Genomic DNA, 17,667 nt, shown 5'->3' with positions numbered 1-17,667 from the left:
ATTTCAGTGGAATCATGAACTTTTCATGCACAATTGAATTAATGTGCAGTTTCTTTGAATGCATTAAGAAGTGGCTCATGGCATATGGGAAAAGAATGTATAGAGACTGTTGGCTCTTGAATGAAGAAATTATATTTCCCTCTTCTTCTCTCCTCTGCCCTTAGGTCTGAAATTCATATTCAATAACTGATTGACTGGCATTCTACTGGGGACTTACGCCGCCGTCGCCCTTTTTCCACCTGGGCAGGAGCGGCCCAGGGAACTCTGACCGCCGCCGCCACGGCGTTTCTCCAGGGGGCGGGGCCGGTGGGAGCGGCCCCTACAAAAGCCGGCCTGCCGGCTCCCCCCGAAGAGGACGCCGCCGTCGCCCTTTTTCCATCTGGGCAGGAGCGGCTCAGGGGATTCTGACCGCCGCCTATACCACCAGGGCGGAGTGCCAAGGACTGTTGCCTGGTCCCGCTGTTGGGGACTCTCTAGAGGGAGGGAGATAGAGAGGGGCTTAGTTACTTTTTTTCTTATCAGGGGTCGGTTGGGACATGTCCTGTCTTTTTTCTTGCTGCTGTATACTACTTAATGTATTTTTAGACTGTTTTATTATTTGATTGAGTAGGATGGATTTATTGTTCTATTGTAGTACTTGGTTTTTATGCTGCTTGTAATCTGTATTGTATTGTATCTTATTTTGCTGTAAACCGCCGTGATCATGGGAACGGCGGTATATAAATAAAATTTCATTTCATTTCATTTCATTGTAATTGAGCTCATGTGTGCAGAAAAGAGAATTAAACAGTTGTGCACACCAAAGGGCTGGTGTGACATCACAACATAATGGTTCCCATTGTCCAACAGTACCCACTGGAATGACTGATATGACCTTGTTATTCGCTGACGTTTGGTTCCAGGATCCTCCATGGATAAAAAAATCCGTGAATACTCAAGTCCCATTAAATATAATAGCAGAGAAAAATGGTGTTCCGTATATAAAATGGAAAATCAAGGTTTGCTATTTGGAATTTATACTTTTTTGGAATATTTTCAAGCCGTGGATGCTTAAATCTGTGTATAAAATATTTGTGGATAAGGAGGGCTCACTGTACTTCGGTCACTCCAATGGGTACCATTGTACATCACGTTCTTAGCTGTAATGGCGCTCCATATTTATCAGAGCTATCAGGATAGTTCTCTGTTATGCAGAGGAAACCCTTACAGGGTTTTGTTGCACCTCTGCTACATAGTTACAGATATTAAAAGTTATGGACCGTTAACCATGATGTACAAGAAACTCAGCTTGTAGAAACTCAACCACTGTGTTCAGAGCTGGGAGAAGTTACTTCTTGGACCACAACACATAGTCCCGCAGAATACACATATGGGGATTCTGAAAACTATAGTTCAAAAAAGGAACTTTTTTTGTTAATCTAAGGCAGGGGTAGGCAACCTGCGGCCCGCGGGCCGGATGCGGCCCAGCAAGGCCTTGGGACTGGCCCCAGCCTGGTCCTGCCGCCGATTGCCACCGGGGCCTTTGGGGAGCAATTGTCTATAGAAGCCTCAGAAACATGCATTTATATTAACATTTTTTAAAAAATCAGCAAATTTTTTCGTGTGTCCTCCATTTTTTTTAAAAAAGTGTCTTCCATTTGAAAATTTTGTCCTACCTTTGTCCTGGTTTATTTATATATTTAATTTTTTAAAAAAAATTATTTAATTATTTATTTTTTGGCTTCGGCCCCCCAGTTGTCTGAGGGACAGCAACCCGGCCCCCGGCTCAAAAAGGTTGCCTACCCCTGATCTAAGGCTTTCTCAATATGTAGTTGTCTACTCAACTGGCACATACACCAGGCTACATAACAAGCTCATTAGAATGACATTCACTAGAAACTAGAACTAGTAAGCATGCCAATGCTGTCTACCCATTATTCCTGGTCACGGACCTAGATGGCAGAATCTTATGCGTATTGTAGTCCAAAGCATATGAAGAGTGTCAGGTTGCATACCCCTTGCCAACTGGATTAATTAAAACTGACACTTAAACAATTTTCTTTTGATAATTTGACCAATGCAATGCAAGGATGGTTTGAAAATAATATAAATATAAACTTTTGAGGGAATAACAAGCCTTTCTATCTCAACAAATTAAGTAGCCTAGGAGTTTATCAGACAAGGGAAATTGGAAGTATAATCCAATGGCAATCTGAACGCAATCATGGGTTTTAACGTTATTGCGTGATAGACTATCACATGCAAATGGAGAAGCAGAAGACCTGCCAGGAGGGGCCAGAGGTCGCTCCAGCTGTGATTGTGCCAGGACTGTGGTGACTGCATGGTCTGCTTTCAGAGCGAGCCACCACCACAGTCCCAAGCTGCCCACCACCAGGAGCCATATTTTTTCACTCCTTTTTGGTTCTGGTTCAAAGGACTGGATTGTAGCATCAGAATGGCTTCCAGCTGCTTTGGGGGCATGTGTCATCTGAACATCACGCCCCAAAGTGGCCAGAAGCCACTTCTTTTGGCCCATGCATTTCGGGCCTAAGTGTGTTGCAGACAGGAGTGTAGTTTTTCACTAATTTTCTTCTCAAAGGAAGTAACATTTTAGCAATTTCCTTCCCAGTGCAAGAAAATATTTGAAAACTGCAGTTTTTAAAGACTGTTTGCAATTCAGAACTTATCTTGTGCAAAATTTGCACATAGTCACTTTGCACAGAAAACAGCATTTTCTACACAGGAAAGCTTTATGTGTGCAAAAGATAATATTTCTACACATAGATGAGATTTTCTTTATAGAAAATGCAGTTTCCTGTGGTTTCCTATGCAGAAAAATTCTGTTTTCTGTACAAAACAACCCCCCTGAATTTTGCATAGCAGAAGTCTTGAGCTGTGTAGATTCTCAGCAATTCAGGATTCTTTTCAACACTTGTTAAATATTTATTTTTCTTTAACCAAAATTAAAATGTTTTTGAACATCTTTCCATTCCTAGTTTCAGGTAACACATTTCATAGCTTAAATTAATTTTAAAAATATAATTGAGCTTTTCCTAATAATTTATGACACACTGTTTTTAGCCAAGCCAAATGATAGCCACATCTGGTGGAAGTGACTTCTGGGGAGGAACAATTGTTTTAATAAGAGGTACAGATAGTTATCAGGGAGGTTCCTGAGGACTATTTGCTCCTTGAACTTGAACTACAAAATCAGTCTTTGTAGAAACTCCTCCATGTTATAATATTCAGCTGTTGGAGAATTGAGAGACTTCATACCAAGTCACCCAAGTAAAAAAAAAGTCAACTGGAAAAAAGTTTATGCTTGCTCTGTTGTACATAGGAACAACATTTGGCTGTCCAAAATATTTATAAGACACTAGTATGAAAACCAAGAACAGATTTTTAAACATGGACATCTGTTTTACTTGATCTGACTGGAATCCTCAAAATATCTTATATGGCATAACTGGGAGCTGCTTTTGTTGTTATCATCATTGTCGTCGTCATCATTATCATCACTGCTATATTTCTTTATATCCTGCCCTTTTCCTAGCCCAGGACTCAAGGCAGTTTGCAGTAGTTTAAACAAACACAGGTAAAATTTACTTCATACAAAAATTAAAAATGTAATTTACCTATCAATAAAATTAAAAACATAATCAGTTATGCCACGTAGCAGGTACTTTTTCATAACTTGCACATTTGGCAATACTTTTCCTTGGCTCTGCAAACACAGCCAAATGGTGCTGTAACCCAAATGGCACAACTCAAATGGTACAGCCCTGTTCTGATCCAAATGCCTTCTGCTTGCACAGCTGAGGCAAAAAAGTCTGCCATCACCCTCCCGTACCTCCAGCATAAATATGCAGATGAAGTTTTCTGCTCCGCAAGCATCACACAGGACCACAGCCTCTGTGCATCAATTCCCCACTTACCTGTATGGGGGTCTAATCGGAAGTCCTCAGAACCAGGTCCATGGAGAGTATAGATAACTTGGCCATTGCTACCAACATCAGCATCTGTGGCTGACACTTTCAAAACAGGAAACCCTTGAGATGCATCTTCCATAATTTTCTCTTTGTAGGGTGTCTGGAAAGGAGAAAATCTCTTAACAAGAGAAAGAATTGAATTTGTCACCACAAAATGCCTAAGAAACATGATCTATCTCATGACTACAATTCATCCAAAGAGAGATGAATTGGTTGTTTCTCTCTTCACTGAAATCATAGAATCAAAAGGTCAGAAGGAGTTAAAGTCCATCTTTCCCAGAGATGGGCAATTTTGATGGGCATAGGAACCAATTCTCTTCCCTCTTTGGGTGTTGCACAGATTGTTCTAAATACCAAAAATGAAAAACAGACAAACCCAGAATTGTCCAGAAGTCCACTTCTGGTTTAGAAAAATTGATCAGTTTTCATTGGGGCCTTTTGAATTATTGCTCCTGGAAGCTTCGGGAAGAGTCAAATCATTCTGTTTCATTAGAAAAGGTCTGGTTGGGAGATTCCCCACAGCAAAATCATTTTTAGGAGCTGTGGACAGACCCGCACCACTTTCACCCCTCTCCCTTTATCTAATCTGAATGCTGTAAACCAAGACTATTCACTGAGCAGGTTGCACTTGGGTTTCTGAGTTCAGAAAGATTTACTTAAAAAACAAAATACTAAAACTCCCAGAATTCTTCAGCCACCATGACCAATTATCATGCTAGTTGGTGGATTTTGGATGTTGTATTAAGAACCTCCCCACTTTTCCATGTCCTGAGTGGTCTTAGTTATGCTGTAACTGGAAATCCTATAGCAATGGGGAAGCTAGGGAAATGTTGGGATGGAAGACAACTAGGAGACCCATATACACTGCTCCAAACTTTCTTAAAGAAGAGTGAAATATAATTAATATGTTCAACCATGGAACAGCTTTTGCCATACGGATGAAAAAGTGTAAAATAAGAAGAGAAAGCATGAACTGACTACCAAAGAGAAACAGCTTCAAAATCCTGGTAAAATCTCAACCTATACAATGGTTCATATAACTGATCCTTCTAATTTATAACTTATAAAATGCCTAACTTATACCTGATAACCTTCAAGTTATTGAACAGGGATGGGGTGTGAAACCTGTGAGCTGTATGCAGTCATGAGCTCCATTTTTACAACCTGCAAAGCCCCTCCAAATTTTCATTTTTTTTCTTGGCCACTGCTGGTGCAAATTTGGTTGCTTAACTAGCCCCCCAGAACTGCATGCCTTCATGCTTTAAAATGGCTGAACCGGTTTGAAAATGGTGGCTGAATGCACAGAAAATGCTGTTTTCTGTGTAGAAAACAGCATTTCTCTACAGGAAACAGCATTTTGTGTGCAGAAAACACCATTTGATCAGAATTTTTGGACTGATACAGCTATTTTAAAGCATTGGAACCATGTGTGAATTTTGTGTAGAATACATCTTGAATTGCAAAGATACTTGTCCACCACTCTTGTCAGGGGTCCCCACTCTCAAGGAACATGTTTTTTGGTTTGTTTTTTTAAAAAAGAAACCTATTTACAAATATTTTCAAATATTCTTTCCATCACTAATCTTGTCCTTTGCTTCAGATAGCAAAATGTCTTCGGTCAGCCCTGTTCTTCCTCCTGCTTAATGCAGCAGACAGCCAAAGGAATGAGGACGTTTCATGTTACTTCAAAAAGTGGGGGATGGCTCAACATTCCAGATATGTGGAGTGACTGCCTAAGGTTGCCATGTGTCTTCTCAAAGGTCAGTTTTCACCCCAAATCTGCACAAAGGGTAGACATACACAATCACCTGCTTGCATTCAGGGCTGTTATCATTGACATCAAGGACTGAGATCTCCACTTCTGTTGCTGCTTGAAACTTTCCATCAGATACCATAACTCTGAGTAAATATTTTTCTGTATCCTCCCTGTCCAGTGGTTTCTTGGAAAAAATCCTCCATTCTCCATCAGCCTCATTAATGCTGAACTGTCCCAGAACATCTCCTTCTAATAAGGCAAGAGAAAGCATACTTATGAAGACAACACTTTGTGAAAAATTTAGAGCTTCAGGGAAAGAAAAAAGGAAAAGTCTTGGGGCGGCCTCTGTTTGGAACAACGGAGAGTACCCCCAAAACTGTTTCATGAGGGACTCATCCATATCTAGATCACAAGTCATCAGGACTGTGCCATTTACCTAGCCCAAATGTTCTAGTTAGAAGAAACAGAGAACCAGCTTGTTCCAGAATAAATTAAAAGGAACAAAGGGAAATAATAATAATAATAATAATAATAATAATAATAATAATTTGTGTTCCGCTTTTTCACAAAGGAATCAAAGCGGATTGCAACAGTATAAATAAAACATCTAACAATTAAAAATTACAATTTAAAACTCCCAAAACCCCAACCCCCAAAATCAAAACACGGCATATAGGCTGGATGGCTCAAACTTGCTAAAGCAGGAATAATATTATTTTATTGTATTTTAAAACTGAACACCATGGTCACACTACATTTGGGCCAGTTTTGTGATATTATTATTGTGCTTATCATAGCTGATATAGTGTTACAAATGGATAGACTCAAGGAAACCCCAGCCCTGATTCTGCAAGACCTGAGCAGGGCTGTTGAGGATAGGTTGACATAAAGTTCTCTCATTAAAAGAGTTGTCATATGTTGAAGATGACTTGACAGCAGTTAACAATAACAAATGACAAAGGCACAGAACATAATAATCACATCATCACTTAACAATGTGCTAAACATGCTGTCAACTCACATTGCCAACTTGCTAATTGGGTCACGTGACAGTTGACTCTTTGCTATGCAAGTACTTTCTTTTGGATGAGACATTTGTGATAGGTAAATGGTACAAGCCATGGTGGGTATCTCCATAGTTTATATCCGTTATGTAAAAATAAACAATAGACCACCTAACCTTTATACAACTGGAGGTGTTGTTAACATTCCTAGTTTATGAATATGTGAAGAATATACGGATATAAGAAATGAAGATAGAGAAGGAGGTTACATGTGAAGAGTTGAGTTTTGGATATTTCCTAGCAAGTGTATTCAAACTAAACTACACAAGAACTTGGGTATATATGATTAGTAGCAATAAGGAAGACTCACATTATTTACCATAATACAGTTCACTGATAGTTCAGATTTTCCCCATGACAAATTCCAAGCAAGGGGCCAAATGTGGGAATTGCTTTCTGGTTTCAAAGAGCAATACTTAGCTTTTTTTTTTGTCCCATAATACCTCCTGATTAAAAAAAGTTTCACATGGAGAGTTATTTAACAACATATATTATCTTACATTTGTAACATCTGAAAACTTGGCAAGACTAATTTCTAGAAGGAATGTTTCAATATCAAGCATACCTATCAAAAACAAGGCACATTCTAATTTATCAAAACATAAAGAAAGGTAGATTCTTACCAGTTATATAACATGTGATTTGTCGGTTTTGCTCTGAGATATCATTGTCAATAGTTCTCAGAGTAGTAATCATCTGCCCAGGTTCAGCATTTTCAACCACCGAACCTTTGTAGATTTCAGATGTGAATTGTGGAGCATTGTCATTTTCATCAGTGATGGTGACCTCTACTACGGCTTCAGAAGACAGCTGAATTTTCCTGCCATGGTCTGATGCCACAACAAAAAACTGGTAGATTTCCTGAACCTCACAGTCTAGCTCTTTAAGTGTCATGATCCAGCCACTTTCACTGTCAATTGTGAAGAGTTCTCTGACATTGTTTGGTTCTGATCCTAAACTGTAGGTTACCTGCCCATCACTACCAGTATCCTGGTCATTAGCAGTGACTTGAATCACAGTAGTTCCTGCTGGCATGTTCTCCATAACAAAGGCCCTGTAGGGATCAGCCTCAAAAATGGGTTTATTATCATTTACATCTTTGACATGGATGTTTATGGATACCAAAGAAACCAACTCAGTATCTTGGTGTGAGCAGTGAGCTAAAACATCAACCTGGTACCATTTCATCTTTTCATGGTCCATTGCCTTTTGAACAGTTAAGGCCCCTGTTTGCTTATCCAAAGCAAATATGCCTTCTTCATTGCTTTCAGCTGTTGTCCCTTTTACCAAACTGTAGATGATAGGGTCCTCTGCCACAGCTCTAACTGACCCTATTTCTGATCCCTCTGGAAGGTCTTCAGATGCTGAGAAGGTATACAGTGGCTCAGAAAACCTAGGCAATGACACTTCCTTTGGAACAACCTGAAGGTTCACTGGAACAACAGAATTCCAATGAGGAGGTCTGGCATCTTCAGCTTTGACTTTAAAATTCACTGTTCTATTTTCTAACTCATTGAGGCTCTCCTTGACTTTAACAACTCCTGTGATAGTGTTAATCTCAATAACATCTTCCACAATGACCTCCTCCACTGAATCAACAGAGTACATGACATCAGCATTCACTCCTTCATCAGCATCATATGCTAGTACTTGAATGACAGGGGATCCTTTGCTCACATTGGACTGGACAGACAAGATATATTCAGAAGCTTTGAACTGAGGTGGATTATCATTTTCATCTGTGAGTATGATTTTGACAGTGCAAAATGCCACTTTTCCTCCCCCATCCTTGGCCATGATTTTAATAGCAACAACCCTCTCTGTTGAATTTTCTCTGTCCAGTTTTTGCAGTGTTTCAATGCGTCCCATTTCATCAATTGCAAATTTCTCTTGGCCAAGCTTGTTTATGATGGTATAATCTACAGTGCCATATGGACCATCATCTGGGTCAATCGCTAGTAACTCAATCACCTTAGTTCCTACTTTAGCATTTTCAGCCAATACTGCTTCATAAACATCCTGCTGAAAAGATGGGCTATATTTATTGACATTTGTGGTATTGATGTATACTGGCACAGTGGTCTTAAACACTCCATCTGAAGCAGAGACTGTGAGATCATAAAAAGGTTCTAGGTCTCTTTTGCAACGGTTCAGTGTGGAAATGATTCCTGAAGTGCTGTTCATGGTGAAATGTCTTTTCTCATTCCCTGAAAGTATCAGATATTCCAACCTAGATGTGTCCCAGCTGTCAGGGTCAAAGGCCTGCACTTTAATCACAACATGGCCACAGCTGACTATTTCACTCACATTGGCCTGATAGTGAAGCTGATCGAACTTGGGTGGATTGTCGTTGACATCCAATACACTGACCATCACAAGGGCTTCACTACTGAGAGGAGGCGCTCCATAATCAGTGGCCCTCACTTTGATGTGAAATTCATGGTTTGCTTCATAATCTACCACCTGAGTTGTAGTTATTTCACCTGTACTGGAATCGACAGTGAAGAACTTTGATGCACCTGAACGGTCTTCCAAAATCTGATATGAAATGAGCTTGTTCCTCCCTGAATCTCTATCATTAGCAAAGAGCTGTACAATGGGGGTCTGTGGTGGCATACCTTCAGAGACAGATGCTGTATAGACCATCTGAGAAAATACAGGTGAATTGTCATTAACATCCTCAACCTGGACTTCTACTATTGCTTCTGAAAAGGCACCCACAGCTGTGTCTGTGGCTCTGACTGTAAAGGTATGTTTTATATCAGATTCATAATCCAGTTGACTAGTGACCATAAGTACACCAGTCTTGAAGTCAATGCTGAACTTTTTCAGGGCTTCTTCTTCAATAATATTGTATATTAAGCGCAAGCCCTCAGGACTCCGAGCCTGGATGTGGAGAACTGGTGTGTAGTGTGGGATGTTCTCAGGCACTTTTACAGTATAGAAGAGGCTCTGGAACAAGGGGTTCGATTTGTCCCTCACTGTGATTAGAACTTCTTCTTCAGCAAACAAGGGAGGCTCACCAGCATCTCTGGCAACAACCCGGAGTGTGTATTTATTTAATGCTTGATAATCAAGGGGTTTCTTGAGTGAGATATCCCCTAAATATGGGTCAATCCAAAAGTATTTGTAGTCTTCTACAAAGGAGTAAAAAACTACTCCATTATTTCCCAGGTCCTTGTCCGTTGCAGACACCTGAAAGATGACATCACCTGGCTCAGTGCCATCTTGTATTACTACATAATAGGGTGCATTTTCAAAATAAGGAGGGTTGTCATTAATGTCATCCACGTATATTTTTACTAATGCTTGAGATACCCTGGGTGGATTTCTAATGTCTTTTACTTCCACTGCAATCTCATACATATCACGAGTTTCCCGATCAAATGCCACACCCTTGGTCTGGAGCACTCCTGAAGACTGGATTATCCTGAACTGTTCTGTGCCATTCATGACAGAATAAAAGAGCGGTTCATTCAGTTGATTTCCAGTGACACCAAGAACAGTCAGAGTCTGAACTTCTGTGGAGTTTTCCTTCACTGTTGCTGTATATAAATCTTGATCAAATATTAAGCTGCTTTCTTGTGCCTCAACAAAATTAATTCTAACCAAAGCACTAGTTGTATATAAGCCATCACCAGCTCTGATGGTGAGTTCATGATAGAGGCCTAAGGTGGTAGTGTTTAACACAAAGATGACACCAGTTGTTGGGCAGATGTAGAAAACGCTGTCATTATTTCCTTCAAAGATACTGTAGATTATCTCTGAGTCGACATCTTCTGCTTGTACTGTAAAAATCTCCATATTGGGATGGACAGGAAGGTTTACAGAAAGTTCATAAATATCTTTTGTAAATGCTGGAGGACAATCATTTACATCCTTGATGTAAATTGTGACTTCAGTAGGTTTGGAAGCAAATAAAGTAGGGTAGCCACTGTCATGCACATGAACACTGAAGTGGAAAACTGGGAAAAGCTCATAATCAATCTCAGCAAGAGTTGTGAGAGTGCCCATGCCAGGATCTACTTTGAAAAAATTCAGTGCCGCTGGCTGTAAAATTTCATAGACTAACAAACCATTAGCGTCTTGATCAGCATCTGATGCATGTATCACTAGTGGGGCATTGTTTTCATCCACAACCATACCATCCTTAGGAACATTCTCACTGATCCAGCCAACAATGGATGGCTTATCAAAGGCGGGTGCATTGTCATTCTCATCTACAACAAAAACAAACACTGGGACATCCATAAATGATCCTGCCATGTTGGTGCCACGGATTTTCAATTGATAAGATGAAGACTGCTCAAAATCTAGATTCTTTTGCAGAGAAATAAGGCCAGATTGATAATTGATGGAAAATAAGCTATCCTCATTGCCTTCTTTTATTTCATAAGTAACTGAAGAAAGGCTACTGGCTGAAACAAAAATGACAGAAGAACCAATAACAGCAAATTCACTGATCTCTACAACATACTGCTGTTCAGAGAACTGTGGAGGTGTGTCATCAGAGGGCTTAATGTAAATATTCACTGTAGCTGAATCCTTCAGCTGGGGAAATCCTTGATCTTCTGCCTTTACAGTGAGAGTGAATCTCTCTTGTTTGGAGTGATGGAGCTTATGGGAAATAGTAATAATTCCAGAGAACCTGTCAATGGTGAAGGAATCTCCATTGTTGCCTGAAAACAAACAAAAGTTAAAATGCTTAAATGAAGGGTGAAAAACTGTTCCTAAGTTGTCATTATGCTTATTGTTTTTCATATACACAAATAAGACTAATGTACTGAAATGTACCCATTCCAGTTACTGAAAAATGGATGCTTTTAACAAACATTTCTTGATGGGGGGTGAGGGAAACCCATGTTCACTGCAGCTTATAATATAAGAGACTTTTTACATATAATAGGCCAAGCTAAAGGGATAAAGATGGACTCTGGTCCTGTCCTAGTTTACTCAGAAATAAGCTCCATTAATCTGAGTGGCACTTCTGAATAACAACTATCACTTAGAGGATTCTGGTCAAGAGAGTATAATGGATACTGATCTCTTCCAGGAAAGGCTACACTCTGTTTAAAGCAACATAGGAATGTGACAGTGTACAAAGCATGGGCAGCCCAGGCCATGCATCAGTTAGAAAAGTTAACAGACCAATATGCTGCAGTTAGGTCCAGATGACTTGGAGATAAGTTGCAGCAAAAACTGATAAGGAACAAGTGTGTTTATAAATGCACAGCAGGGTCAAGAGCCAGTAAGCTGAACTCACTGAAGAAAAATGCTCACAGTCCAGCCACTGCAGTTTGTTCAGCAAGCTGGCTAAACAGAATTACCTGTTTGTACTTTTAGAAGGCAGTAGTGGCTAGAATTAACTGGATGAAATTGATCTACTAAACATGCCAGTCTGGTATAGTGATTTGAGTGCTGGACTTTGACTCTGGAGACCAGGGTTCAAATCCCAGGTCAGCCATGGAAACTCACTGAGTGACTTTGGGCAAGTCACACTCTCTCAGCCTCAGAAGGTGGCAACAGTAAACTCCCTTTGAAGAAACTTTCCAAGAAAACCCAATTATAGACTTGACTTAAGGTTGTGTTAAATCGGAACTTGAAGACATACAACAATAAACATGATACAGACTGACCATGTGTTACAATGGAGGTAAGGAAGAAACAAAAACTCACAGTGCTTTATTTGATAGTGCTGCTAAATAAATAATTTTTTTAAAAAAACTTCAGTCCTGTCTGGATGGCCAGATAAATTGGTTTCACCACAAGGGGACCACATGACACAGAGCCCAAACTCTGTTCTAGTGTGAACAGACCAGATTATGTCTAGAACATTCAGCACCAGAACCAGGGTGTACCCCCCTTTAAACATGTTAAGAAACTCCATATTTGCTCCAGATTTTCCTGGAAGAACCGGAGCCCTCCATTCTGAAGCTGGGCAGCTTTTTGAAATGCACCCCTGTGAACTGCCTTGTCTGTGAGCAGCCTTGGGTCTCTCCTGGGAGAAAGGAGGCATACAAATGAAATAAATGAAATAACAATAAAATAATCCCGCTGTACTGCCCAGGGTATCTGCCATTGCCATGGTGCATTTGCTCTGAGGTCAGAAAGTGATGCATAGCATGTGATCACCACTGGGTGCCTGGCTCTGACTTCAAAGTGAAACGATGCACTTCTACGGTGGCCATACCAGGCAGCACAGTGGGATACATGTGTGAACAGCTGCCTAATGTTGGAACAAAGGGCCAAAGTAATGGGGAGGTGGGGGAAGTTCCAGGACCAGGATACTCCATGCTGCCCCTGGAGTATCCTGGCAAGTGCAGACAGGACCTTTCTTCCCAGTTTGCTTTATCTTACCAAGAGATAGCCTGCAGTTATTACAGAAGGAAAAATTTGCTAGTACATACAATGTGTAAAGAATGAAGCTGCTGGAGATTAGATTCTACAGTAACTAATTACATGTTCCAGAGTTTGCACTTTATAAACACCAGATGGTAGTCTGCAGCATATGCAGGATGAATCATGTTGTAGATTATTAGGCTGCTGTAGGTAATTTATTATAACGCAAGAACACAAAGTTGTGCAAAGAATAAAATGTCTGATGAATTTGGGGATCACAGTAAGAGTTGGGGGACCTATGACACTGTTTTCTCTTCATATGAAGTCTTCTAAAGTGATAAAGCATGCAGTGTGGTAGGACACAAACATTCACATGCTTCTCCATAGATCATGAAATTTTTAAAATCCAAACTAGTGTCACATATATAGTAATAGAAAATTTACCCAGTGCTGCCCATGTTGATATAAATGATACAAAAGTATGCAAAGATTATCACATCTAAAATCCTTAAAATGTGTTTCACATTCAGTTCCACATGGAACCAGAACCAGCAATATTCTTTAAAAGGAAGATTGCTGACAGTTTTTTGACTTTCACAAATATGCTTAGGACATCATTCTAAGTGTAACTGTCACATTTGGTCACAAGCGGCCCTAAACCTTGCATTCCAGAGCAAAAGATACAGAAATCCAAAGTGTATGTTCAGCAGGTGCCTGAAACAGCTATAGACTAGGTCCTAAACCTTACTAATGTCTTCATTAGATAACACACTAAGTTTGGTCACTGTGTGTTCAAGCAAGTATGTTCTATAGCACAACAAAAAAACACACACTTTAAGATATGGTATACCTCAATTAAGGAAGGAGTTGTGTTCCTGTACATTACTTCTTTAACAGAAAATGAGGTACAGGCAGAAAAAATGTAAAAGACTAGGGATAGGTTCCTATATCACAAAAATGGAGAGTCATTCAACAAGTTTTAGCAACCTTTTAATTCAAAATTAACAATATGTGCATGTCAAATGAAACAACAAGATCAGATAAGCCTTGCATAAGTAAACAGTTTGAACCTTCTAGAGATTGCCTGAAGGCTCCTTCCAAAATGCATCCAAGGATGACTTTTAAAAAAACAAAACAAAACCCAGCCTTGACTTTTGCTACGATTTCCACTTTGGTGGCCAATGATAAATCTATGCTTTTAAAATATGGGGTGGGGTGAACTGGTGAGGCATGAGTATCTGCTCTTCTTTCTCCCTCTGTTTTGCTATTCATACATGCTCTGCAAGGGTTTCTGGAGGGAGCTGCCATTTACCTTGTCTGTTGTTGGCAGGCACACACAACTACAAGATTGGCTTGAGTAGTCCCTTTGTTTTGATTACTGCACTGCTTACTGCAGAATGTTCCTACAATTCAAAATCAAAAGTCTGTGTCTCTCCAGATCTCCTTCATCTTCTTCCCAATGCCTAAGGAACTAGAAAAAACCCAGCTAGACAGAAGATGAAGTAGAAAAGTGGCAGGCTGAGTAGAGACATAAAAGACTTGCCAAAAAAAAAAAAAAAAGCTTCACTGTCAGAGGCTTTGATAACTTAGGTATGCCTGTATAGTGCAGATAGTAAAAATACCCATAGTTACTACTATGTTACTGCAATCTTTACTCAGGAAAGCTGACAACTTACCATCAGCTATGGCTTGCTCAAGTCCCTTACCTGCCACAAGGTGGTAGTGGATTTCAGCATTAACTCCTTGATCCTGATCCAGGGCTCGGACTTGTGCAACTTCTGTGCCTACTGGAGCTGCATCCAGAATCTCTGCATTGTAATGGAGGTTGGTGAACTGGGGAGGATGATTGTTGCAGTCTTCAACATGGATCACAACTCTGGCAAAGTCTCGCTTGATTGGGCCCTCTTGGTCTCGCACCTGATTGTCAGAGGACATGCACATGTGAGTCTCTGTTTTAGGGAACAGAGGTTACTACCAAATGAAATCTTTCCAGTAACAGAGTGCCAGGTGCTATGTGATAAAAGGTCAGCCTCTTTTTGATATAATTTTTATTCCACTTTCATGCCACTGAAGAGAATTCTCAGGTGACTGAATCTATGGGCCACAACAGGAGCAGGGCCACTAGTATACCTCCATTCCTCATCCAACTTGTAAACTCATACATACTAATAATAATAATAATAATAATAATAATAATAATAAAAAATGCTTTATTTGTATACTGCCCTTCTTCCAATCAGGGAGGTGCACATCATAATAACATATACAATATACAATATAAAAACAATAAAACAGATTAAAATATACATTAAAATCAAATACTAGCCAGCTTATCATTGGCTATCGGGGGGGGGGGGGGGGCTAACTAGAGCTTGTATTGGGGAACGCTCGCTTAAACAGGAAGGTTTTTAAGTCCTTCCTGAACTGGGCTAGGGAGGTAGCCGAGCGGAGCTCTATGGGCAGCGTATTCCAGAGGGTCGGGGCTGAGATGGTAAATGTCCTCCTTGCAGTGGAGGCTAGTCTTGCCCCAGGTACCCTCAGTAGATGCTGCCCAGATGTTCTGAGTGTGCGGGGCGGATTGTATGGGGAGAGGCGGTCCTCAAGGTATCCTGTACAGAGTGAGATCTGGTGTTGCTACTAGAACAGAGGAGCAGTCTAAGATTTGGGTCGGAAGACCTATGTACGTGTAGTATAGGATTCCAGAGAATATATTGCCTTTACATCCTGGGACTGAGGTCTCTCCTCCTTATCTATCCCAGCTCATTCTGCAGATCTTTTTTTTTTTAAACAAACAGGTACTTAGAAGGTCACCCTGTCCTTCCCACAAAAATATTTATATGGCTTTTGGGGCTTTTTTGATCCTTCAAATCAATATATTGTATTAGTTGTGAGCCATATTGAATCCTTGAAACAGAGCAGGGTATGCATCAAACAATCATATTGCTTTTCTTTTTTGCGACTCACATACCATAACTGTCAATGTGTGCAGTGACATCGTTTGAAAATCAAGCCCTGCTACAGACATGAGTGCACCATTGCTGGGGTCCATCTGAAACAGCTTCATGCTTCTGGGATCCACGCTGCTCTGAAGGGTATAGATCAGTCCTTTCTTCTGGTCCTTGTCTGTTGCACCGACCCGAATGAATTCTGTCCCAGGTGGTGTGTCTTCAGGAATGTGCACCTCATACTGGTATTCCAAGAACTGGGGTCCATGCTGGTTGATGCCGATCACTCGGACATAGGCCTACAGAAGTGTGGAGAGAAAGTGTGTAAAAGAGAAGGCAGATTCAAGTCTGGAATGAAGTGAATTTTTATGTAAGAATACCATTTTTCCCCACGCAAAACTTTGTCATAGATGTGTATTTAGTATGCCAGAGTCAACAGTGTTTGTTTGCATGTTCCTTACCATGTATATAAGCACATGTCTAAAATAGGTACTCATAATAGTGTCCAGAGAGCCTTCTTGAACTACCAACTTCAGACAGATATGTATAGGGGAACAGTTTGCTAACCAAACGTCAACTATGAACATTGCTGTTCTTACCTGTGCTCTTTCTTCATACTTACCCTCACAGCTCTTGCCAGTGTTTGTCCATTTTGACATTTAAACACAGCTTCAAAAGTGACTTTTTTGGCTTGGCAATCCAGGGAACTAGAATCTAAGAGAGTAAATTCCCAAGGTCTGTATTTAAACCTATTTGTGGTGATCCAAGTGATTGTTTTGGATGATTTTATGCAAGTTTGGCCCCAAATTTGGGGACAGAGCTCTTTGATGGGCCCTTTCCTACATTGGTAGACACTGGGTAACACTAGAAGACTGTCACCACCATTCTATTTTCCCACAATGCCTCCAATAAGTGACAGCATATAAGGATATAGTTTAATAATAAATTAAACCAGCAGCTAGATCCAGCAGGAATAAATGAATGAATGGATGAATGAATGAATGGATGAATGAATGGGAAAGACAAAGCAAGTGTCAGTGGGAAGAAGCTCTTCCAGGTTGCTGGGATTTTGGCAGCTGCCTAAGGCCATTGGTTGTAGATGACAACCCTGACTTGATGACAGGATAACTTCATGGATTCTCAGGAAGAAACTCTGAAGTCTGTGTGGACAGAGAGGGAGGAGGAGAAGAAAGGGAGATATGATGCCAAGGAGAGGCAAGAACTAGGAGAACAAAAAAGGTGACACAAAATGAATGTTTGCCTATAAACTGGTTTGGTTACACATTGGCTATGACAAATCCCAGAATTCCATAGCATTGAGCCATGGCAGTTAAAGTGATGGGTATGCTTTGGAGCAAATGTCAGAATTACAGGCTGGTGGGTATGCTTTGATTGAGAGTTCCTGTATGGCAAGGGCTTGGACTAGATGACCCTTGTGGTCCCATCCAACTCTAGGATTCTATGATTCTATGTGTAGCTCAGTTTCTGCTAGTTCTATTCTAGGGGCTCATTTCCACTTACACTGAAATCGGAGTGCTATTCGCATTCACTCTGTGTTGGTAAATCAATTACAAAAGGTCCCTAGTTCCCACTAT

At 40.4% G+C, this 17,667-nt stretch overlaps 2 protein-coding genes across 2 annotated transcripts in view; one reads left to right on the top strand and one right to left on the bottom strand.

Moving 5' to 3' along the window:
• LOC149321770 (proton-coupled amino acid transporter 1-like) overlaps positions 1–603 on the top strand; it is a 112,155-nt gene extending 111,552 nt beyond the window's left edge. Inside the window, exon 10 of the mRNA XM_089528271.1 lies at positions 165–603. Coding sequence (XP_089384397.1) covers positions 165–190 — 26 coding nt within the window. The 3' untranslated portion in view covers positions 191–603. The remainder of the gene's footprint in view (positions 1–164) is intronic.
• Positions 1–17,667, bottom strand: part of FAT2 (FAT atypical cadherin 2) — a 98,175-nt gene that overhangs the window by 30,635 nt on the left and 49,873 nt on the right. The window contains exons 7-11 of the mRNA XM_089528254.1: positions 16,096–16,371; positions 14,834–15,044; positions 7,412–11,467; positions 5,777–5,973; positions 3,915–4,068 (exon numbers count right to left, since the gene is read on the bottom strand). Of these exons, the coding sequence (XP_089384380.1) occupies positions 3,915–4,068; positions 5,777–5,973; positions 7,412–11,467; positions 14,834–15,044; positions 16,096–16,371 (4,894 nt within the window). The remainder of the gene's footprint in view (positions 1–3,914; positions 4,069–5,776; positions 5,974–7,411; positions 11,468–14,833; positions 15,045–16,095; positions 16,372–17,667) is intronic.

The sequence above is a fragment of the Sceloporus occidentalis genome, unplaced genomic scaffold, assembly GCF_023333645.1.
Source record: "Sceloporus occidentalis isolate IW3139 unplaced genomic scaffold, rSceOcc1.0.p SCAF_1, whole genome shotgun sequence".
NCBI lineage: Eukaryota > Metazoa > Chordata > Lepidosauria > Squamata > Phrynosomatidae > Sceloporus > Sceloporus occidentalis.
Note: the sequence above shows the minus strand (reverse complement) of the source record. Positions and strands in the feature narration are given on the sequence as shown.